The 25,729-nt window shown below is 31.8% G+C and overlaps 1 protein-coding gene across 2 annotated transcripts in view; it reads left to right on the top strand.

Moving 5' to 3' along the window:
* LOC134706615 (integrin alpha-PS1-like) overlaps window positions 1-25,729 on the top strand; it is a 60,296-nt gene that overhangs the window by 29,740 nt on the left and 4,827 nt on the right. Inside the window, exons 7-25 of one of the 2 annotated variants that reach the window (XM_063565710.1) lie at window positions 496-712; window positions 1,441-1,531; window positions 3,371-3,509; window positions 4,693-4,787; window positions 5,088-5,383; window positions 5,705-5,867; window positions 6,329-6,496; window positions 7,020-7,102; window positions 7,783-7,945; window positions 8,693-8,865; window positions 9,684-9,767; window positions 14,272-14,377; window positions 14,971-15,090; window positions 16,222-16,284; window positions 17,942-17,974; window positions 18,799-18,951; window positions 20,591-20,707; window positions 21,132-21,233; window positions 25,428-25,553. In XM_063565710.1, coding sequence (XP_063421780.1) covers window positions 496-712; window positions 1,441-1,531; window positions 3,371-3,509; window positions 4,693-4,787; window positions 5,088-5,383; window positions 5,705-5,867; window positions 6,329-6,496; window positions 7,020-7,102; window positions 7,783-7,945; window positions 8,693-8,865; window positions 9,684-9,767; window positions 14,272-14,377; window positions 14,971-15,090; window positions 16,222-16,284; window positions 17,942-17,974; window positions 18,799-18,951; window positions 20,591-20,707; window positions 21,132-21,233; window positions 25,428-25,553 — 2,492 coding nt within the window. The remainder of the gene's footprint in view (window positions 1-495; window positions 713-1,440; window positions 1,532-3,370; window positions 3,510-4,692; window positions 4,788-5,087; window positions 5,384-5,704; window positions 5,868-6,328; window positions 6,497-7,019; window positions 7,103-7,782; window positions 7,946-8,692; window positions 8,866-9,683; window positions 9,768-14,271; window positions 14,378-14,970; window positions 15,091-16,221; window positions 16,285-17,941; window positions 17,975-18,798; window positions 18,952-20,590; window positions 20,708-21,131; window positions 21,234-25,427; window positions 25,554-25,729) is intronic. The other variant, XM_063565711.1, reaches the window with a different exon arrangement.

Genomic DNA, 25,729 nt, shown 5'->3' with positions numbered 1-25,729 from the left:
GAAAAACAAGTTTAAATTTATAATTCATGTTGATAAACAATTATTTCATCAACAGAAATAACACTATTTATTTACGAATTTATACTTCTTATTTTGGATACAACTTTGATAAAATCTGACACGGATTACTCAAGAAAAATGTGTTTCATCTGAGATAGTAAATGAGGCGTCAAAAGGCGCCATTAAGGAGGAGAGGGTTAATGTGGCGTTGCTTTGGAAATTGACATGAAATTGACATCATCGTCATAGGTAAAAAAGCGATTTACAGATCATCATTTGCCATCTCAACTCAATTGCTTTTCTCGCTTTTGCCATCCAGGCTCAAGCGAGAAAATCAATCTCATTGAGATGATTAACGATAATCTATAAATACATGACGTCACCTTTACTGATATAACACAAAATACATGGTGTCACCTTTACTCAATGCAAATAACACAAAATACATGATGCCACCTTTACTCAAATAACACAAAAGATGTTTTGTATTTTCAGGTTACTCAGTGACATCAGGCCACTATCACTCGACTAACCCAAATGACATGATGTATGTGGGTGGAGCTCCACATGCAAATGGAGTGGGTCGGGTAGTATTGTTTTACCAAGAGACAGGAGGTTATTTGAAGTATAGAGACAATCAGATTATTGAGGGTGAAGAGCAGTTTTCTCTGTTTGGTTTTGAATTAGCTACTGTGGATTTTAATAATGATGGGTAAGAAAGCTGTGATATTATACAATTGTTTTGGTTTGCTTCTTATATGTATAACTATAAGACAAAGGTGTATATATGTTGCCTTTGCTTGGAAATTACACTTCGGAGTATACTGTTGATTCATAATTATTCCTTTGACATCAATGTTCATGGATTCGTTGGTAGAGTTATACTACTAAATAAAATGATCAACAAATGATAAATTTTCTATAGGCTTTTATGAAAACTTCAGTAAAATACATAATTAAATATCAACCAAGATGAAAGGTTTTATTTAATCTACAAAATTTGGTACCCACGGAAATAAATGAATCTTCAGTAGTTATACTCTTTCAAAGCGCTTTTGACTAAAGGTGAGTATATATAGTGCTGGAAAGCAGAGTTCACTAAGGTGTGCCTTTTCAGAATCTAAAGGACTATAAGTAATCTCATTGTTTGTAAACCAAAATGAAAATAACATTGTGTCATTGGTTGAATATTAATTGTTTACAATGTATCAACCAATCACAACGTTTTGTTGTATGTTATTGAAAACATTACACAGAATGCAGTTGATTCTGAAATAGGATTGTAAAATAGGTATAAACTCATCTCAACTCAATCGCTTTTCTCACTTTTGCAGTAGCAGAGAAAATCAATATTGTTGAGATGACAACAATAATCTATAATTATACATGCCATGGCTTTAAACTTTAAAAATAATTGAGTATTTTTATTTTTTTATACAGATATGATGACCTGATTGTAGGAAGTCCATTACATTACGAGAAATCAAGAGCAGGTGGTGCCATATATGTTTACATGGGTAAAGCTGGAGGGGTAAGATATTTGTTGACATAGACATAAGCTTTAAAGGGGTGTTAATTTCATGTTCACTAGTTTGATCCAAATTCTCATATTTCATTTTGAACATGCTGGAAAGTATATTCAAATTACGAAAAGTCCAAAAGAAACAAATATCAATGCACTTTATAATACATCAGTATTTTTGGGATTAAAAGAGCAAATGCTGCTTTTTCATCAAGAGGACTTGTGAAGACTGCCAATGATCATATAACCTGATGTAAACATGAATAAATAAACAAGCATGTGCTATCATATAAAGATAATTTTGTCGAGCCTGCAAGTTTTGTTGCAGAAAGCTCGACAAAGGGATAGTGATCCGGTGGCGGCGGCTACGGCGGCGGCGGTGTTAGCTCACTTCTTAAAAGGTTTATATTTTAGAAGGTGAAAGACCTGGATGCTTAATACTTTGTATACAGATGCCTCATGTTACGAAGTTTCCGTCAGTCACATGTCCAATGTCCTTGACCTCATTTTCATGGTTCAGTGACCACTTGATAAAAAAGTTCAGAATTTTTGTAATGTTGAATTCTCTCTTATTATAAGTAATAGGATAACTATAGTTGGTATGTGCGTACCTTGCAAGGTCCTCATGCCCATCAGACAGTTTTCACTTGACCTCGACCTCATTTCATGGATCAGTGAACAAGGTTAAGTTTTGGTGGTCAAGTCCATATCTCAGATACTATAAGCAATAAGGCTAGTATATTTGGTGTATGGAATGACTGTAAGGTGTATAATGTCCAACTGGCAGGTGTCACCTGACCTTGACCTCATTTTCATGGTTCAGTGGTTATAGTTAAATTTTTGTGTTTTGGTCTGTTTTTCTCATAATTTATGCAATAGGTCTGCTATATTTGTTGTATGGAATGATTGTAAGGTGTACATGTCTAGCGGGTAGATGTAATCTGACCTTGACCTCATTTTCATGGTTCAGTGGTCAAAGTTAATTTTTTAAGTTTTGGTCTTTTTATCTAATATTATATGCCAAAGGTCAACTATATTTGGTGTACTGAAATATATTATGATCTAAATGTCAATCCCGCAGGTTTTGTTTGACCATGACCTCAATTTCACGGTTCATTGCACATTGTTAAGTTTTTGTGTTTTGGTCTATTTTTCTTAAACTTTAAGTAATAGGTCAACTATATTTGTTGTATGGAAGCATTGTTAGCTGTACATGTCTGCCTGGCATGGTTCATCTGACCTTGACTTCATTTTCATGGTTCATTGGTCTTTGTTTAGCTATCTTGGTTTAATGTTAAGTTAATGTGACAGTTGTAATAAAGCTTTATGTTTAGGACTATCAACATAAAATCAATGATTAGTAAAGAAGCCGAGACATTTCAGTGTGTGCACTCTTGTTGTATGTCTGTTTGATTTCATGTTTTAAATCAGAAATATATGTCTGTCATTGTTTTATCTGTATAAGACTTTACAGTACACAAAAAACTGAGGATTGAGCAACAAGCTTAGCTTACATGTGTCTGTACACATAAAACTAAAGAGTGAGCACCACACTTAACTTACATGTGTCTGTACACATAAAACTAAAGAGTGAGCACCACACTTAACTTTACATGTGTCTGTACACACAAAACTTAAGAGTGAGCACCATACTTAACTTTACATGTGTCTGTACACATAAAACTAAAGATTGAGCAACACACTTAACTTGCACATGTGTCTGTACACATAAAACTGAAGATTGAGCACCACACTTACCTTGCATGTGTCTGTACACATAAAAGTAAGGATTGAGCAACACACTTAACTTTATATGTGTCTGTATTATAAGATATATATTTAATTTAGATAACAAGTGGTAGTAAACCTGTGAGGATAACCAATGAGAAGGAATCTGAAGAAGAATGTGCTATGACAACATGTACAGAATCTCGTTTTGGTTTCTCTCTATCACCTGCTGGAGATATCAATTTAGATGGATATCAAGGTAATGAATAAGAATAAAAAAAGAACTTGAACTTGAAGAACAGACAAAAAGTTAAACACGATTGCCTACATTTATTCTATTTTATTATGTTCACCTCCTTAATTTATTCACCTCATAAATGTTTGTTAGACCTTTTAGTTAGACAATCACATATAGCAGTATGAAACACTAAATCTGTACATACAATGTTATACTGGTTCCCAGCTAACTATTTAATATTCTCAATGCAAGAAATACAAGCAGATTCCAGTTTACATTATGTTATGCTATGAAAAGAATAGAAAAATTTGAAGCAAGTACTATTATTTGTTTTTTAAAATTAAAATTGCAATTGTGAACTATACACGATTCGAAAATGGATCACAGCAAGCTGTAATTTCAATAACAAACATGGCAGAACTGAAACAAACAAAATCAACTTTTTTCTCTTGTTTTTGGCATGCACTACTCTATAATGTGTATCCTGCTGGGCTCTTTTAATTTTGAAGTTAAAAGATTTAGAACCATACAAGTATTTCGGAGTAACATATTTATTTCATCTGATAAGAGATCATGAGCACTGGATAGAATTTTTTTTAAATATGTGGTAACATTGGGAAATTGCTGAATGACAACATAAAATTCTCCTTGATGCTTCGTAAATGTAAGTTTGTTATCCTGGGGCTCAGTTTGCCTGTTGGGTTGATACCTGACTATAACCTTCAATAATCCATAGTTTCTCATATAAGAATTCAGTACTCCAACACCAACTGACCATTATAACTTTTGCATATACACTTTGGGGGTATAAAGAACTGAGAGAAAAGGAATAAATATATGTGTATTACTGGTTAATAGATTTCGTTATTGGCAGTCTGAAATTGTATTAATTTTTATCCTCCATTTATGGTTTTTCAGCCTGAGCAGCCCTTCATTCTTTCTTTGTCCATTGGTCTGTTTGTCCATCTGTCGGCCTGTTTCGCTTTAAGTTAAAATTTTTGATTAAGGTAGTTTATGATGAAGTCAATCAACTTGAAACTTAGTACACATGATATGACATGATCTTTCTAATTTTAATGCCAAATTAGAGTTTTGACCCAAATTGCATGGTCCAATAAACATAGAAAATGATAGTGCGAGAGTAACATCTGTGTACTATGGACACATTCTTGTTCATATATATTTGTCTATTATTGGTTAACAGATTTGGTTGTTGGTGCACCATATGAAGAGAATGGAAAAGGAGCAATCTATTTATTCCATGGATCAGCAGATGGTATTGTAAAGAAGTATGCACAAGTAAGTTTGAACATGTTCTATACCAAAGAGAGCAATAAGGAACAAACAAAATTCATGTTTTAGAAAATCCCATGTGTAACTGCAATGTGCATATCCAAAAAGGGACTTAAAGTAAGTTCACTTTCATAACTTTCCATTAAGTAATATAAACATTTTCTATAATGAAATAAAGACAATTCCTTACATAGTTAGGCCATCAACTGTGATTCTGTACAATTTAAAAAGTTTCTATTAAAAGTGAAAACTACAAACACCTCTTTAGATGGTGTAGATATATAATACATCATGATATCATTGTAGAGAATATCTGGAAAAGAGATAGACCCAACCATCAAGACATTTGGACATGCACTTAGTGGTCAGATGGATTTAGATGGGAATGGTTATGATGATGTAGCAGTTGGATCATACCATAATGATACAACCTATCTGTTACGAACAAGACCAATTGTACATCTGTCAGCAAGTCTTAAAGTCTTACCTGCCAAATTTAATCTGAGTCAGCCTCCAGATTGTGTTATTCCTGGTGAAGAAATAAAGAAGTATTGTATTGACCTGAAACTCTGTATGTCATTTACTGCCAAACCACTTAACAGGTATGTATTATTCAAAGATACATTTATTTAGAGAGTTATCCCCCTTAACAGGTATGTATTATTCTAAGATACATTTATTTAGAGAGTTATCCCCCTTAAAAGGTATGTATTATTCTAAGATACATTTATTTAGAGAGGTACTAACCACAATGTGTCCAGCAAACTTATAGCAGACAAACTAAATTTCAAGAAAGATAGGTTATTTGTATACTAGTAACAAACAAATGTTAGAATGTATAATTGCTACAGTTAAGTCTTCCCTGAAGGCTAGTTTGAGTAGCTTAACTATTAAATATGAATATGTCTGTTTTATCTTTTCAGTTTTAATACTCCTCAGTCCATACTTTACACAATTGAGATTGAGAAGGGTGTGAGTAAAAAGCGAGCATTATTTGTGAATCCAGGTGGAACAATAAAAAAGAGTTTAACCAATTTAAATCAACAAGGGGTGGAAGTGTGTACTACAGAGAAAATTAAATTAATTGTAAGTTTTATTATACTGTTTAACATTAGAGAGAGTTATAACAGAGCATTATAAGTATTCCTATTATATGTATATGATGGAATTTTGTAAAAGTAAGAAGAGAATGAATTACTATGAAACAATCCTTACACAGTTCTTCAGAAGTTGATATAAATTTGGGACAATACAAAATAAAAAAGAAAAGTATAATGAAGGAGAATGAAAACATTAGCAAAGTAATTTTCATAAAAAGTGTTTTAAGTTTGAATACACTTAAGAATCAATTTGATCTTAAACAATCCAGTATTATATCTGTTGATATTGAATTCCTTTTTTGGGGAAAGCTATAAGGTCAGTATTGTCTTTTGGTTTTGGAATGTTTATCATTGTAGAGTTACTGTTGGCTGTTACTAGAATTATGAATTTTGTGACAAATTTCATACTCGTGTATTTATAAATGAACCCATTCTTTTTCTTTTTAGTCTAGCTTCAATGATAAATTGACACCAATATCATTTACAGTGGACTATAACTTGTTAGATATTCCATACCCTGAACCTAGTCAATGCCTCAGCAGTGGAGTACCTGATATCAATAAGTATCCTGTACTTGTCACAGGGATGGATCAGTCCACAACTCTGCTGACAAAGGTAGATAAGTATAAACAAGAGGCAGAATATGATTTGAGCCTATAGCTGTGATTATATTATATACATCATGATGTGTGTAGATAAGAGTCAGTATGACCTTTTTGGGGATGTAAGGATTTGTAGGGGGGGGGGGGGGGTGTTGTTGGATGGAATTAGTGTTAAGGACTGTATTATAACAAGATTTGATGATGTACATGATCTGGACTTGCAAATTAGTGATAATTTTTATACAGAATCCTTTAAAAATGTTGAAAATTTTGGATGACACCCCTGGGATTTCTAGACTAAACCTTGAAATTTACTAATAGTTGAAGGAATTTTCTACAAGTTTTGTAACTCTTATCATCTATTATTTTAGACAAGTCTTGGTCAATCAATAATAAAATCATACTTAATGTTAGTTATAGTAGTGTTGTGACACATTTAAAAAAAATGTTTTTTTTTTTTTTTACTGTGTATTCTTAGAGCTGGCGATAAAATGTAATACATATTTTCTCTATTGTGATTAATTGTTTTTTCACAGGTGAATTTCTCCAGAGAATGTGGGGCAAATGACATATGTGAAAGTAACATACAAATGACAACTGATTTATTGAATTTAACTTTGTAAGTATATATTTGTTTTTTCAATGCTTTATAAAAGTGAAGTGTCATGCTCTAGTATATTGTTTTTATGAAGTTCAGAAAGGAGTAGGTTCGGTAACGCCCTAAAATGGCCCCCCCTTTTTTAGCCTTAATTCAAATTGGGATTTATTGACCAATATCACAATGAATAATAGCTTATACAGTGACTAGATAGGAAATGAGTCTTTTTGTTGCAAATTTACGTTCCTGTGTATTATTCATGACGTCACAAATAGTACTCATTTTGATTTTCCACGAAAAAAAAATGAAAATGAGTAAATTTCCATTGAATATTTGGACAGGAAACATAGAGCGCATACGTCGACAAAAAAGATCTTTGGCAATAATGTTTGTAATGACATTTTACATGTCTAATTTGGATATTGATGTTGTCACCAAAATCCCAGAATAAAACTACGACAGAAATTGTTCTTTACAACTTTCTCACATGTCTTTAAGTGAACTTAAAACACTTTATATCTTGTAGCATTAAACTTTATAATTTGGGCCAAATATGACCCTTACCGAACATACTCCTTTGTAACTTATAATGCATGAAATATTTAAATAGAATAAGGGGGAAAAAATTAACCCATGTTATATAAAAAAATGAAAGGATTATTAAGGTTGTGTTTTTGTATGTAATTTTGTTTGTTTTTCAGGCCAAGAGATGATGATGGAACTATAGTACTGAGTAATGGCGAAGACCAAGTAGTGATTGTTGATGTAAAATTAGACAACAAGGGAGAACCAGCTTATGAAACCAAATTATATGTTACAGTACCTTCTGCATTTGAATGGAACCAACTTGACGTCATTTATCCTGTTAGTTTAACAGTATTATCATAACTATAATTTTGACAAATGTTTTATGGTTTCTCTCAGCCAATTATTTCTATTGCCATTTATATTACCTTTGTAATTTCCTAGTATTGCAAGATTAAATATGGTTAGGAAATGGGTATGATTGCCAATGAAACAACTATCCACCTAAAATCAAATGACAAGGACAGAAAAGATCAATGTACCAAGAGGCCATTTGAAGTTTGAACCATTTCAAACCAGATTTCCAAAGGAAAGACCAGTAATTGATTTAGGGGTGTACAGCAGGGGGGCAGCCGCCAAACAGTGTCTTTACATTTTCTCATGAATTGTTCAACCAAATCTTTTAAAATTTTAATATGTTGTTTCTGATGACAAAATAGAGGTCAAGATTAATATTAATGATTTTCACTTTCACTATTCAGGAGTTATGGTTCTTAAAAGATTGAAAATGGTATTTCAATTGTGTCTATGCTTTAACTTATGGACAGTTGAACCAAAGCTTTTCAAATTTGTATATGTTTTACTGATGACAAAAAGGAGGTCCAGCATATTATTGATGATTGTCACTTTTAACGTTGTGATATTTAGAAATGCCAGGATGTAAATTGTTAATAAAATCTGGTTTAATGTCTCTCTGACAGCCATTTGTTAATGAATTCCCTAACATGATAAATATGCAAACAATTAGACACTTCAGGATATTATTTGATGAATTTAAAGCACTATTCTTTTCTCCTATACTTTTAGCCTAACCATATACCAGTAAGAGAAAACCCCACTACAACATTAGTAACGATATCTGAGATTGGTAATCCATTTGGTAACCAGGCTAAAACAACAAACTTGAGACATTACAGACTGAGATTTTTACCAATGAAAGGAATAGACAAGTCATTTAAAATTACTGTTCAGGTTAACACGTAAGTATTGGAAAGACTTTTCTACAATAAACTTCTGTAAATTCAGAAATTATTGCATGCATTTATAATTCCAATTTTGTCATTTGAGACTTAAATGCGATTTAAATTTTTACGATTTTGAAAAAAAAATCTGGAATTCATATAAAATATTTCAAAATAAGATTTTAAATTATTGTGTTTACAACTCTGTCGCATGTTTCGCAATAATAAAAACCTCCCAATCATTTTCTGAATTGACACTACTTTTAAGACTATGTTTGAAATAAAAAGATTGTACTAGAATACAGTTTCACAGACTTCTGAAACAAGTTCAATTGATAAACACCTGTTAACCATATGACCCAAACGTAAGCTATTGCCAGTCATAGATTATTATCAACAATTCTCTTGAAAAAAAAATTGTGGTATATCTGGATGATCAACAATCATGTATGAATTTTTTAGCTATCATTATTTTTTTTACCTGACATTAGACTCATTTTTAAAAGTTCATGAATCATAAGTTTTCTTGGAAGATATTATAACTGATGCGAGTGTTGATTGGTTAGGGAAGCCAGAGTACGCAGAGTGAACCACAACCTGCGACTTATTAACTGTTTACTGATGCCAATTATGATCAGACTCAAACTCACCTCACCATGTACAAGGTATGAACTCACAACCTCAGAGTTTAGAGGCTAATGATCACTGTTTGTGAACTACATAGACCACTGGTCTACAAAGGCCCTCTTATACAAAGTTTGATGAACAATATATAATGATGTAGATAATTTCATACACTGTACAGTCTGTGCTTTTATTAAACTGTTTATTTTTAGAACAAGTCAGGAACAGACTATTGCTGGAGATCTTCAAGAATTTAAAGTTAGAGTTATAAATAGAGCAGATGTAGAATTACAGAGGTAGGTTCATGATTTATTTTTGGGTAAAGATTGCATGAAATACAATCAAAACCCTATGGCACTTACTTGATATCTATTTCTTTCAAGGTTTATAACAACTTTTGATATACACAAATTAAAGTGCATTGATCATAACATTCTATTCATCCAATCTATGAAGAAATTTATCACTGAAATATATGATCAGATAGTCATGTTTTTGAAATTATGTTATACTTGCCAGGAAAATTACACAACAGATGTAGGACACTACTTGAAAATGTGCATATAGGAATATTATCTGGTCCTACATGCTAAATGAGATATAATCCTCATCACTTATTTCTGTATATTAATAATACCACTGGGCAGGAGGTATCCTTCTTTAAATCTAGTTTTAATTCCGAACTTGAATCATTTTTTTTTTTATTTTTTTTATATTTTTGTTCTAGTTCTGCAGCACCTGATGGTGATGTGTTTTACAGAGGAGACTTTAATCAGTGTTATTGTGAATTTTTATATTTTTGGAAAGTTTGCTATAGCTTGCTATAGCAATAAACTTTCTTAAGGCATCGGCCTAACCGGAAAAGAGACAGCCTAACTGACTTTAGGAAGTGTGTCCTACTTCTAGATAATGTAGTACTGGTGTTTGAAAACTAATAATAGAAAGATGCTTTTGAAATTTTGAGCTCTTCTATTTTAATAGCATACAGCTTGAATAAAAAATGTACTGAATTTTCATTGATAAATCAAATAATTCAACTTCATTTGAAAGACGAAGAAACACTACTTCGCGGATCTGCGCTACGCGGAAAGTAAAATCAATACACACACGAGACAGCAGTTTCTACGTTATGATTTTATCGGTATTCTTCAGACATGCGTCAGATCCATATATGTGTGCCTCCAAACGGGAGTACTACAATCCCGGTTTCAAAGGTTTCCTACCTTCCTCCGGTTGAAGAGAAAATTAATAGCGTGTTTTAAATATTTCATGAATGAACATTTTTCGTCGCTTTATACTACGATTTTTACAAATTTCTATTCAATATGTAAAAGCCCATATCGGTATCAGAAGTATCATGGTATCTCATCTGATCTCGGCCCACAACAAACTGGGACTATAATAAAATCGGCCTTTTACATATTCGGCATTAGAAATCGGACTATAACAAAAATTGTAATTATACTAATTGCTATTAAGACTCCTAAACAAAGTTTTGCTCAGTTCTTATTATTTTTCTCCTTGGGGTCTATTTAGTTGTATTATGAGGGGCCAACAGAAGGGAGGAATTTACTTAACCCTAAGGGATTTTTTTTTTAATTTCAATAACAACAATAAATTATAAACTTGAAAGAAACAGTAAGTGACAGACACACATGGTTTTCAGTAATTATCACAGGACCATAAAACAAATCAAATTAATTAAATTAAGGTTAAGTCCATGGTGTCACCCCACCTAACCCCTCATGTTTGAATACTTAAAAACAGTCAGATCCCCACTCCTAAACATTATATGTTCTTTATACGTTACAATAAAACAAATCAGATGAAATAAAAGGCGAGTCCCCTGGGGTCACTCTCACCCAAGGGTCCGGAAACGGTCATATTTGCCAGTCATGTCCTAAACTGAAACTATAATGTCCTAAACTTTTAATTGGGATTTAGGTCAAATTTTATTTTTCAACTAATTATTTCGGTCATTTCGTTGAGATTGACTTTCAAAATCGCCATTTTGAACATATTTTTGTTTTGTTATCTATCGACTTCCTGTAATTAAACTGCCACTCCAATAAAGTGTTATAATCCTAATAACTATATTAATGCCTCTGGGAGCTATTGGCTAATGATTGCTAATTAATCTCTTTACCTGTGTTTTTAATTCACACCTGGCATTTAATCACAAGCTCCAAACTATTATTATAAAGAAATAAAAATTCCATACCAACTGGCTTCATTATTTAATTACCCAACAGGTCAGACAATTGTCAATTATGATTTAAAATTAAATTAAAACTTGGTTTAATTTACGTAGAATTTTTTTTTTTTAACTTCTAACACACGTGCTTTGTTTACTATGTAATACGCATGCTTGAAATTCTCTTCCACAGATTTAGACAATTAATCGTAAATTTAAAATAATTTCATCCTAAATAAAGCTAGTGCAACTATTTTAATTAATATTCTTGCACTATTAAAGGTAAAATATTAAAAAGCCGATGATTTCCTGTGATTTGGGTAAACAAAACTAATCCCGGAAATGAGTCCGGAATTGTTCGTTTTAGTATTGTCGCTTTACATCCGGTTTGAATTTTGACTTCAGGATCGAAAGAAACATAAGTGATAACTGAGAATATTATCGTTTTGAGTCATTAAAATCATTTTATTTTTAAACTGTTGCCTTCCCTTAATTGCTCTTGATCGATTTTTGGAAAATGGTAGGACAAATCATGAAGCAAATGCGATGCAACAGTGAAACAAGTTTGTTGATGCTACGAACATGACGATCGAGGATGAGCATACTCATAATGAGTCTCATGCAGTAATGTGATTTTGACAATCATTTTTTGAAAAGGGGCATTAACTTTTAAGTTGTATGAAAATGACCGAAATTAGATGAAAAGATTTCCGGATCCTTGCTCTCACCCCCTGGTTTTTTGAGAACTTATTAATAGTTGAGATCTCCACCTGACCCATATACCATATATATTATTGTATGGGACATTGAAATAAATCAAATGAAATATAGAGGAACTCCAGAGGGGTCAGTCACCCCACCCATAAACCATATATATTTTTGTATGTGGCAACAAAACAAATCAAATGAAATAAAGTGGGTGTCCCTTTGGGTCAGCCGCAACCCCTCATGTCTGGGAACTTAGAAACTGTCGAGATCCCCACCCCTAAACCATATATATTTTTGAATAGGGCAACAAAACAAATTCAATGAAATGAAGTGGGAGTCCCTTTGGGTCAGCCCCATCCCCTCATGTCTGAGAACTTGTAAACGGTCGAGATCCCCACCACTAAACCATATATATTTTTGTATAGGGCAACAAAACAAATCAAATGAAATAAAGTGGGTTTCCCTTTGGGTCAGCCCCACCCCCTCATGTCTGAAAACTTGTAAACGGTTGAGATCCCCACCCCTAAACCATATATATTTTTGTATAGGGCAACAAAAAAATATTCAATGAAATAAAGTGGGAGTCCCTTTGGGTCAGCCCCACCCCCTCATGTCTGAGAACTTGTTAACGGTTGAGATCCCCACCCCTAAACCATATATATTTTTGTATAGGGCAACAAAACAAATCAAATGAAATAAAGGGGGAGTCCCTTTGGGTCAGCCCCACCCCCTCATGTCTGAGAACTTGTAAACGGTCGAGATCCCACCCCTAAACCATATCTATTTTTCTATAGGGCAACAAAACAAATTCAATGAAATAAAGTGGGAGTCCCTTTGGGTCAGCCCCACCCCCTGTTGTTTGACAACTTGGAAATGGTCAAGATCCCCTCCCTTTAACCATATATATTCTTGTACTGGACAATAAAACAAATCAAATTCAAAAGAAGGCGAGTCCCTAGGGGTCACTCCCATCCCCTTGTTGTTTGAGAACTTGTAAACGGCTGAGATCCCCACCCACAAACCATATATATTTTTGTATGAGAAAATAAAATAGATCAAAATAAAATATAGAAGAAGTCCACAGGGGTGACCCAACCAACTTCTTTTTGAAAACTTATACGGTCGAGATGATCACCCCTAAACCATATATATTCTATTTATGGGGCAACAAAACAAAACCAATGAAATATAGTGGGAGTACCTCTGAGTCATCCCCAACCCCTCATGTTTGAGAACTTGTAAACGGTTGAGATCCCCAACCCTTAATCATAAATACTCTTGTATTGGACAATAAAACGAATAAAGTGAAATATAATTAAGTCCCTCTGTGTAACCCCACCCCATCCTGTTTTGAGAACTTGTAATCAGTCAAGATCCACCCCCTTTTCGAAAACTTGAAAACCGTTGAAATCCCCACACTGAAACAACATATATTCTTGTATGGAATAATAAAACAAATCAGATGAAATAAAAGGCTAGTCCCCTATGGCCACTCTTACCCTACCTCCTGCCTGTTTGAGAACTTGTAAACTGTCTAGATCCCCACCCCCAAATCATGAATATCACTTTACTAGACCGGACCAATTTGTATTGGACTTTGCTTAATGTCAGGCGACCCGTGGGAATTACTAATTTTGAGAGCTTTGTTTTGGAGACTTCGTAGCAGCATCCTGTTAAAATTATTTCTTGATAAAGTTTTTTCTTTTTTAAGTAGGAAAAAAAGGTAACCATGCAATCTACACACTATCTATTTGAAATATTACAATCTACCGTTGCAAACTTTCCACAGGTGCTATCCAGCACTTTGATTGTTCTAGTTCTGCAGCACCTGATGGTGATGTGTTTTAAGGAGGAGACTTGAATCAGTGTTATTGTGAATTTTTCTATTTTTGTTCTAGTTCTGCAGCACCCGATGGTGATGTGTTTTACAGAGGACCGGTACGTGGTGTCAGCTCTATGAAAACAGAAGCTGATATTGGACCTGCTATAAACCATACATATACAGTGAGTGAAAAACAGCGCTAATGAAAATTTGATTATCAAATATAAGATGCTTCTTTGTCTCATAGATACCTTCCCATCAACAGGAAGTATTTTACTTTAGAGGCCAGCATGTGTTATTGTAATCCATTCATCAGCTTTTCTTATTTACTATGTCTCATCTAGAAATATCTGCTAAATAAATTGAACTTGGCCAGAATAATGGTCCTTAATGAAATTTACTCATGTTTTGGTTGATAATTTTACCAACAGTAATAATTCAATGATGCAATAAAGGTTTTATTGAAACCTATGGTATTTAGGAAATTACATCTTAATATCAATTTGTACACTGAAACAGATTGAACAGTTACAAATTAAATAAAACATGAGTTTTCCCTACTCTGTATGTAGATATAGGAAGATGTGGTATGAGTGCCAATGAGTCAACTCTCCAACTAAGTCTTTATGTTTGTATTTGAAGACAAAAATTGGTGGTTCTGATTGGTCACATGTTCATCTTTTGTAACTCTATTTATGGTAAAATGTTTATCATTTTCAATCCACTCTCTTATTTGTTTTGTTTTTTTTATATATATTTTTTTATTTGTTTTTAGGTTGTAAATCATGGTCCAGGTACAATTGGTGGAGCTACACTCAAGATATCCTGGCCATTTGAACTGAAGACTGAATATCCAGAGGGAAAACAATTGTTGTATCTAATGCAGGATCCTGTGGTTAGTCAATTTACAGGTTTAAATAGACTGATGAAATAGTATATGGTCAATAAGTAGTTCAACCAGAAGTGGATATTAAGATCAAAATTAATGAAATGACACAGACTACTATATGAATGCAGATATTTTGCCTAAAATAAGATTGTTATATGTTGAATAGTAAAGAAAATGTATAATGTGCAAAGGCTTGATGTGTTTTAATGAAGTATTTCTCTAGTGTCTTGCCTGCAACAAAGGCTATGAACATGAGATATTGCAAAAAAACATTTCATTTATAGGTTTATTATGTCATTTTGTCAGAACCTCACAAAACTTAGACAATAGCTCATTTATAGGCAAAGAGATAAAAAAAAATAAGCAAAATGCAGATTTAGTCAGTTAATTCTTGATTTAGTGATAAAAATTATATTCTTTTTAAAATAAGGAGAAAGCATTTATTAAATTCTGAAATTCACTGACTTTCGTGAAAGCGAAAGAGATTGTTTATTTAACATATTCCCTATATATTTTTATCACATTTCAAAAATGAGGAATTTAAGAAAAATGTTGGAGGGATAGTACTTATTATTATTATGTGAAATTCTAATTGAAGCAATTGTGAATATTACGTTTTCTCTAATTCTTCTTCAATTTATCCCTATCTGCATCCATTGTATAAAAGAATTGATGTGTGGTTCTTTTGATCTCAGTTCTTCATTGGTTAAAATCCCATTATGACGTCAAATTTTCTTGATTTCCTCTGAATTTCCTATGGTGACGACATGAATAAAGGCTACCATGCCTGATGACGGCGCATAGAAAGAACACATCTTTTTGTAGATCAGACGCAAAGAAGGAATAAGTTTGACTGCGTATTGTTTGAAAATCATTAGAGAAACAGATTCCACCACCAAATCTTGTGTATTACGATATTTATCCACTCTCAACTGTTAAATTTTAAATATTTAAAATGCTCGGCAAGCCTCACATTTCAAATTTGAAAATTTAACTGTGTGGAGTGGATAAATATTGTATCCCACTCGATGCAGTGGGAGAATCTATATGTATCTTAACAGCAAAAAGAGGGTTTTTTTTATGGTAAGACAGATAGCAATCATGCATAAAGTGTTTAAAGTATTTGGATAATTTCAGGTGATTGGAGGCAAGGCTGAGTGCCGAAGTTTTCCAACATTTGTTAACTCATTAGGTATAAAGGTAAGTGAAAAGTTTGAATCGATATGTTTATAAATAAAGGATATGCACACAAATTGAAAGCAAAAAGTTCAATTTTTATGAAATTTACATTACATTACTTTATTATGATGGGTGAGCACACTATTTACTGTGTATCTTCTAATCTGGTAAAAAGGGGTCTATAGTTGTCGAGAGGCAAACATTATATTTTAACAGGCTTTAACATGCAACACGATATCTCATTGGCTTTCACAGACAGCACTGGTTTTATTTTACAGCTCAACTTTTCAGAGGAACCTTCTGCAGAAGAATTGAAATGTGGATAGATAGAAATTCTTATAATTTTTATTTTTATTTTTTTAAATAAGGTTTGAAATAAAAGTATTTCAAAGTCACAAATGATTCAAATGAAGTTTGAGATCTTCAAAATATTAGTTGAAATGTGAATTGCATGAATCAGATTTTGTCATGAGAATAATGCATGTACAGAATGCTGGCATGCATGGCATAATTGTGTTGATCTGTAATATATGAAATGTTTATATCTTTGAGTAAGAGTCTACTGAATACTTTGACAAAGCTTGTATAGTCGGCCACACATCAGTATTAACATATGTAACATCCAAATATAATCATATACAAGCCAAATATGATCATTTCCATTAGTTAATGCTTCTGCAAATCACAATTTAACATTTCACCACTTAACAAATGATCTTCACGATGTTGATTATGTCACTGTCTGAAATAGTTTAATAACTCAATTTGCTATTTAAAATATTGAGATTTGAAAAAAATATTACAAGTCTTAAATGCATACATTTTATATGATAGTTTTCTGCATTTTCCTTATTTGAATATTTTGAACTATATTCATTTCCAAACATGATTTTGTTTAAATCTTGAATGATCTTTACAGATTTTGTAAATCTGGTATAATACAATTGTTTCACATATTTAGTTGAGATCAAATTATTAGAAAATCAAAAGTATGGACAAAAAACTGGGGTGATTTTTTTTTTAACAAACAGGGTGGAGGATCAGTTTACAATGGCTCCTGTATATTTAAAAATTTTGAAATTGATATGTGCCATATCACATAATGATAAAACTTGCTTTAGTAATCATAACAAGGAAGTTATGTCATCAACACTTCTTTAGAAACAAAATATTAAATTGTTTGGTTGATCTTTACTGAATATGTACTTACATTCCATTAAGACAACAATAACTTTGTCCTGATTGAAAATAATAATGCCTACATATAATACATAAAGCATATAAATATCAGAGGTTTCAGAAATAAAATCATTTGATTCATTTGAAGGTAGATTAATACCAAATAAGTATATGTTGTAGCAAAAAAAATAATTATCAACGTATCATTTGGAAACTTTATTGTTTTGATCCAATTTAGACCTAAAGAAGTGACAAATGAAATAGATGTGTTGTCTTTTTATTTCTGAAATGTGTGACATTGAGGCCTTATCAGATAATTTTTCTTCTTGAAAATGGTTGTTATATTTATGTTGAACAAAATGTAAAGTTGAAACCCCCAAAAATTGTGCATGTTTCGGACAATTTGTTACTTGATTGCTGGAAAGGCCTCAAACTCTGATGGATTGTTGTATATATGATAATATGACTAATGCTGGCTTTGTTTTCTTGCTTTACATAGGAAGATCCAAATCTGTTTATAAGACCGAAGAATGTAAGTTTAATTTCATTGGTTTCCATATATTGCAAAATTTTATAGCAAAAATCAGTAGAGAAAAAATAAGCTGCAAAGTATAATTAATTGTATTTAAATTTTAAAAGTTATTTTGCATATATCAAATATAAAGATATTTTGCATGTGGCTTCTGAAATATCTAAGCAAAGGTTATAAGAATGTATGGTCCTTTAAAAGTTCACAATTTTGGCAAACAATATAAAGATAACAAATTTATTGATTTTTTGTCATGATTTCTGTTAATATATTTAACTTTAAGGTTTAATATTTGTAAACAACTTAACCCCATTTAATGTACAAGCTTTTGAATGTTTTATGTTATGGCTTATACTAGACTTATGATCTCCAACACACCTGATGGAAGTTTATATTTTAGAAACAAGTTTCTTTGTGCATTTAGTTTTAATTAGAAATTTAGTCCATTAAATATTCTCTATCACTTAAAATTTTGCAAACTGTATTAATTCAGATTATCTGTTTGATTCTTTTGGAGAAGTAGTTAATAAACAGTGTATGTTATATTAAAGTTAGTTTTGAATCATGTATTTTATATAAAAGGATTGTATCTGGAAATTAAATGTATAAAAAATTTGGTAATGTTTTTAGACGTCCAAAAAGTCTGTTCATTTCCTTAACATGATGAACAATGAAAGGAAAATAATTTGACTGCAAATAAATATAACTTTATTGCAGAATGGCTAATGGCTAAAAAAAAAAAAAAAATAACTAAATGCCAATTTTATGCTTTATGGATTGAGCTGCCCAGAGGGAGATAATCTGATTTAAATCCATTTTATTTTTAGCCAATAACCAGTGTGGGCACAAAAACTGAGGAATCAGGACCAAAGTACAACGTCATAGATACAAGTAGAAGGAAGAGAGAAACAGTAACCTCTACAGATAAACCACGAGAGATTAGAAAGCAAGAAATTGTTTCTAAAAACATCGTTAGATTGGTAATGGCTATATTAGTAAATGTATTGTATTTATGGATGATTGTAAAATTGCCAGTAACCATTTACATGAACAATCATGGAAAGCAAACTTGCATTTTCATAGGTATTTGATTTAGTGATTTTGTTAATCTCTGCTTTCAATCAATTGTACACACACACAAACCAATAATACGTCAGTTTATTAAACAAAAATAAAGTGTAATGTGCAACAAAACATACCTCAAATATTACAACTCCTTGAATAGTAAATGAATTCAAAATTATTACACCACCACTCTAAGTAGTGGCTATATTAGAATCATTTTGTCAATTTATTAGTCCATTCAACTATGGACTTTTAAACAGGACCACTTCATATTTGTTCAGCAGATTATTAGAATGATTTGTATCACATGAGTGTTTTAGAATGATTTGTTACACACAAGTGCTTTTAGAATGATTTGTTACACATGAGTGCTTTTAGAATGATTTGTTACACATGAGTGCTTTTAGAATGATTTGTAACACATGAGTGTTTTAGAATGATTTGTTACACACAAGTGCTTTTAGAATGATTTGTTACACATGAGTGCTTTTAGAATGATTTGTAACACATGAGTGCTTTTAGAATGATTTGTTACACACAAGTGCTTTTAGAATGATTTGTTACACATGAGTGCTTTTAGAATGATTTGTTACACATGAGTGCTTTTAGAATGATTTGTTACACACAAGTGCTTTTAGAATGATTTGTTACACATGAGTGCTTTTAGAATGATTTGTTACACACAAGTGCTTTTAGAATGATTTGTTACACACAAGTGCTTTCAGAATGATTTGTTACACATGAGTGCTTTTAGAATGATTTGTTACACATGAGTGCTTTTAGAATGATTTGTTACACATGAGTGCTTTTAGAATGATTTGTTACACACAAGTGCTTTCAGAATGATTTGTTACACACAAGTGCTTTCAGAATGATTTGTTACACACAAGTGCTTTCAGAATGATTTGTTACACATGAGTGCTTTTAGAATGATTTGTTACACATGAGTGCTTTTAGAATGATTTGTTACACATGAGTGCTTTTAGAATGATTTGTTACACACAAGTGCTTTTAGATTGATTTGTTACACATGAGTGCTTTTAGAATGATTTGTTACACATGAGTGCTTTTAGAATGATTTGTTACACACAAGTGCTTTTAGAATGATTTGTTACACACAAGTGCTTTTAGAATGATTTGTTACACATGAGTGCTTTTAGAATGATTTGTTACACACAAGTGCTTTTAGAATGATTTGTAACACATGAGTGCTTTTCTTTATCTGTCAGATACTTAGTTCCCTTTCTCTACTTCTCATTGACAAAACGAAAATGTACAAGTCTGGAACATTTGAACAACTAATGAATGGTATGCATACTACAAACAACATGTTTAACGACAAATTTAAGTGCACATCACTTTGGAACAACCCAGTAATTTTTATTGGTAAATGCATTTATGAATGATTACTGAAAACTTTTCAAAAATACGGAAAATTAGATAGTTTGTTACTGATTGTGTCAAAAGGGGGTTGGCATCTATGTAAGTGAAAGTAGATGTATTATGAACATGAAACCATCATGAAATAATTCTTTCTCTTATAATCTGTTTCAGAACTGTGGTGACACTGTTAATTGTAGAGTGATGACATGTAGAATATCAAATTTAGCTAAAGGAGAACGAACAACAGTTCTGTTAAGAGCAAGACTTTGGGAATCAACTTTAGTACAGGTGAATAATCATTTATATAAGAACTTTAAAAAGCAAATGAGAACTGTGTAACTATCAGTTCAATGGTAAAGATTTAAAAAAAATTATAATAAAATAAAAACAAAATATCAATTTTTAGTTTTCACTGATAGAGAGTTTGATTTTAATATCTTTATTTGTTTTAAAAAGGCAAGGAAAAAATCACTGTTATTAGTTATTGATTTTAAGTTTCATAGTTTTTTGTCTTGTTTCAACAAAGTCTGAAATGCAAGATTTAGGAATGCTTTTTCCAGCGCCATCAGCATCAATGATGTAGTATTGTTTGATAAGGGCAGTTTATGGGGGGGATTACAAAATGCAAAAATGCAAGACATATCTTTGTATGATCAGTTTTAAATTATTTTTTCACCCAATAAATGTATATTTAATTTTCTTATTTTATAAGGATTATCCATCAGTAGACGAAGTATGGGTAGCATCAACAGGCGAGGTTATATTAGATACAAATCTAAATATAGAACAAAATACAGCTGATGATGTAGCCCAGGTGAGTTGAGCAAAAGATTTACATTTAAAGAGTCATATGGACTAATTTACAATCACTATAAAAGGATTAGAGTAATCCAGTAATGGGTCAATAGATATCAATCAATATCAATAGGCCTTTAAAGTTCAAGTCATTACTGGTTCTAATACTAAAAATAAAATATTGAACAACAAAATTAAGTAAAAAAATCCTTAAAATCATGCACATTTTTGATTATAACAAATGTAGATTTTGATCATTTTATGTGACCCTTTTTAAAAATTATGCTTTTTATATGACCTTTTTGTCGAGCCTTCGACTTTAGTCGAAAAAGCGAGACTAAGCGATCCTACATTCCGTCGGCGTCGTCGGCGGCGTCAACAAATATTCACTCTGTGGTTAAAGTTTTTGAAATTTTAATAACTTTCTTAAACTATACTGGATTTCTACCAAACTTTGACAGAAGCTTGTTTATGATCATAAGATAATATCCAGAAGTAAATTTTGTAAAAATAAAATTTCATTTTTTCCGAATTTTACTTATAAATGGACTTAGATTTTTCTGCAGGGAAACATAACATTCACTCTGTGGTTAAAGTTTTTAGAATTTTAATAACTTTCTTAAACTATCCTGGGTTTGTACCAAACTTGGACAGAAGCTTGTTTATGATCATAAGATAGTATCCAGAAGTAAATTTTGTAAATAAATAAATCCATTTTTTCCACATTTTACTTTTAAATGGACTTAGTTTTTCTGCAGGGAACCATTGCATTCACTCTGTGGTTAAAGTTTTTAAAATTTTAATAACTTTCTTAAACTATCCTTGGTTTGTACCAAACTTGGACAAAAGCTTATGTATGATCATAAGATTGTATCCAGAAGTAAAGTTTGTAAAAAGATTACTCTGTTTTTTATGTAATTTACTTTTAAATGGACTTAGATTTTCTTACAATCATAAAATAGTAACAAGAGGAATATTTTTATTGATTTTTTTCCTCATTGTTGTTGAGCCTGCGATTAACAGCAAAAATAGGCGAGACACTGGGTTCCGCGGAACCCTTACAAATTTTTTCATAATTATGCTAGAGTGAACAGATCGATATTAAAACAAGGTAGACAGCTGTTAATGAAAATAGACAATTGGAGAATGAATTCCCCAAAATAATAAAACAAACCAATTGCTTTCAAAGTTTCAAACTATGGTTGAATGATAAGAATATTGATAGATGATGTCATCCACTGTCAAACAAGGATGAATTTTATGAGTTTTAAGCCCTAGTATGTATATATGAATAATGATTCTACCTGGCCTTTCGAAAAACAGTATGTGAATGTTCATGACAAACAGACCTGCCAACTTTTGAAAATCTCCATGGGGGATTTAGCGCGCGACAACATTTTAAAGGGTTACAATTTTAGCGACTTTTCTGTGAGCATTGTTTCTTACTCCTAAAATAGTCTAAGTTTTCTACTTTTTTCTTTTGATAAACAAATGATGACCTTATAGGCCTTGATTTCTTTTATTTGCATGATTCTTGTACTTTTAAATTATAAAATTGACAAAATAACTAAAGAATAGAAAAAATGATTCAAAGGATTCAAAGTAGAGACCCCCCCCCCTTTTCCCCCTCCAATGACCTTCTCATCTATGAACCTTGACTCAAAACACCTTAAACTAACTGTCCTAAAGTAAGAAGGATGAAGACAGATTTTGATTTAGTCTTACTCATGGCCTTATCAGTATCAATGAGAAAATGGATAAAAATTTGAGTTATCTTTCTTTGTATTCAGAGGTGCTCTTACCGTCGGAGGCTTATACAATAACACAGTAGAGGTGTATACAAAATGGCGTCGATTTTAAATCAACAGACACACGATGTCTGGTTTCACAAAATATTTTCACAAATTAAACAGATTTCAAGATAAACGATGTTTTCTTGAGAGTTCATTACAGTTCTCATCTTTTAATTAATTATGATTTTGCTGTTGAACTATGGAAAATGATGCAAATTGTGCTTGTTTTATGAATTGATTAAAATTGAAAGGTTGTTTGACCAAAATTATTTGTGTATACAAATTAATTTTGAGGACTGTTACGACCCATTAGGTAATCTGATTACATACAACCAGAGCTCCAGATAAGAATTCACAAATTGGGGTTTTTACCCACCATTTTCTTATATAATTGGGTGATAAAGTTTTTTAATTGCATTATCAATTCCAATTCACCCCTCAAGTTGATACAAAATTGGGTTTTTCACCACCAAGCTCCTTAATGTATTGGGTTTTTTCATCAACACAATATTAATTTTTAGGCAATATCAACCCCAGATTTTTTCAATCTTAAATATGTTTCTTTCTTTGTTTAGCTGTTTTATTTGGTTTAGGGTAAGGGTCAGGGTTATTTGCTAGCTGTTTTTTTTGGTTTATTCCCTGAGGAGCAATTGTAGGATTAATTTGTGTCCTGTTTCAAACCTTCGGCCATTTTTGTATTTTCTCACAAAAACGGATATGTGTATTCACAGGCACTCGTCTTATACCTTTCTATAATAAATTGTGAGACCAGTGCCTGTGTGTGTATTCATTAATTAACCGTAAAATGAAAAAAAAATAGTATAAAAACTCTAATTATACTTGAATGTTTTTGTTTTATTCAATTTACACAAATCTGGGTTTAGATGTCTTTTATTAGAAATTTTGGTTTCTGATGCTATATATCATGTCATAATTGTCTTGGCCATTTCACTTAAAGTCTTTTTCCAACTGATTTCGTTTTTGACGAAACCCTGTGTTTATTAGCAATGTTCTCGTTAAGGTTCACACACACGCCCGTGCGTTCGATGGCCGCTTCCTAAAAACACAGGCTGAGTCTTGTTATCATCATAACTTTCCCTCAGCTTTTCAAAAGAAGCAGAAAACATGACCATTCAATATTTTTACGGGACATTCACTTACGTTTTAATTCAATGTATGTTATGATAAATCCTGAACAATGCGAAAAAAATATGACTACATGACACACGCTAATTGGATAAACGCCGAGAAGATCGAAATGTTTTCAAAAACACATGTACCTATTGAGCAAGGGAAAACTCCAACAGGGACCCATTTTAGCTGCTTGATGCAGGGATCTATTTTTAGAACGAAAGGAAATTTCCAATTATAAATATTATAAAAATAGATTAACGCGACGACTGTAAACAGATAAGGGTAAATAACGCAAAAGGTAGCCAATAAAAGGGTTGAAAACTCATGGTTTTGGTATATAATTGGGTTTTCCTTTGAATTCATTGGGTTATTGAACCCTTCAATTGGCAATTGCATTGGGTTTTTTATTATTTGTATTGCGTGATCACGCAAATATGCAGCTTATCTGGAGCTCTGATACAACCACTAATTATGACACCGGTTGTGACTATTGATTAGCGTAGGGTCATTAACTTGTCATAATATGTCCCCAGGTAAAATGATTGATTTTTTAAAATTGATCAGAAAAACTTCAAAATCGGTAAACAATATTTTTTTCGGGTATATTTGTTGAAAATCAGGATTTTGACTTATTTTACGATCCCGATATCGGGATTCGGGTTGAGTGTTAAAAATCGGGATGATACCGCGAAAATCTGGATAGTTGGCAGGTCTGGACAAATGTCCAATTAAACTGAGTTTTATTGTTATGTAATTATGTAAAAATATTTTTTATTTCACATGAAACAAAACCACCTGTGAAAAAAAAACCTATTCAATTGTAGGAATAATATGTTATTAACCCGATGTAAAGTGTCTTATCTTGTTTCTAAAATAAAAGAAATAAAAGGCATGTAAATACTAGTTGTTATTAAGGTCAAGGTCAAGTAAATAGGTTATGTCACAGATTTAGTGAAAACTAAATGCATACAAATTTGATAAGTTGAACTTTAACCTTTTATTTCTGATTGATTTATTTTAATTTATTATTTTTTAAACTCTTTCCAAATAGGTAAGCATTTGGATAGAAAGCACAATAATCAGTGAAAAAAATATTCTTAAATTTGTCTGAATATCAGGCACTTAGTAGTCATGTAGTCCATGTACCTTACCAGTTAGCAATTAAAATTTTAAAATAAGCCAAACAATTCAATTCACACATGTTCTTTCATATATATATTAAGTATGAAGACTGTTTTAATATAATAGAACCAAGTTTTAATGTACTTGATTTTTTAACATTGCAGGCAATAACCTATTCAATACCTGATTTGAAAGAGAGAATTTCTGATGAACTACAATGGTGGATTATACTGGTAGCTGTGTTAGCAGGGCTGCTTGTTCTTATTATCTTTATACTTATATTATGGAAGGTAAGAATTTTAGTATATGTCTCATTATCTAATAAACCAAGTAGAATATAATGCCATTGAAATATTGAATAAAAGCAACTGGAGAGATAAACTCCAAGGAAAATTTAAAACAGAAAATCCTTTATCAAATTGCAAAATCAAAAGCTCAAACACATCAAAAGTATGAAAAACAACTG

Source organism: Mytilus trossulus, chromosome 2 (assembly GCF_036588685.1).
Source record: "Mytilus trossulus isolate FHL-02 chromosome 2, PNRI_Mtr1.1.1.hap1, whole genome shotgun sequence".
NCBI classification, from domain to species: Eukaryota; Metazoa; Mollusca; class Bivalvia; order Mytilida; family Mytilidae; genus Mytilus; species Mytilus trossulus.
Note: the sequence above shows the minus strand (reverse complement) of the source record. Positions and strands in the feature narration are given on the sequence as shown.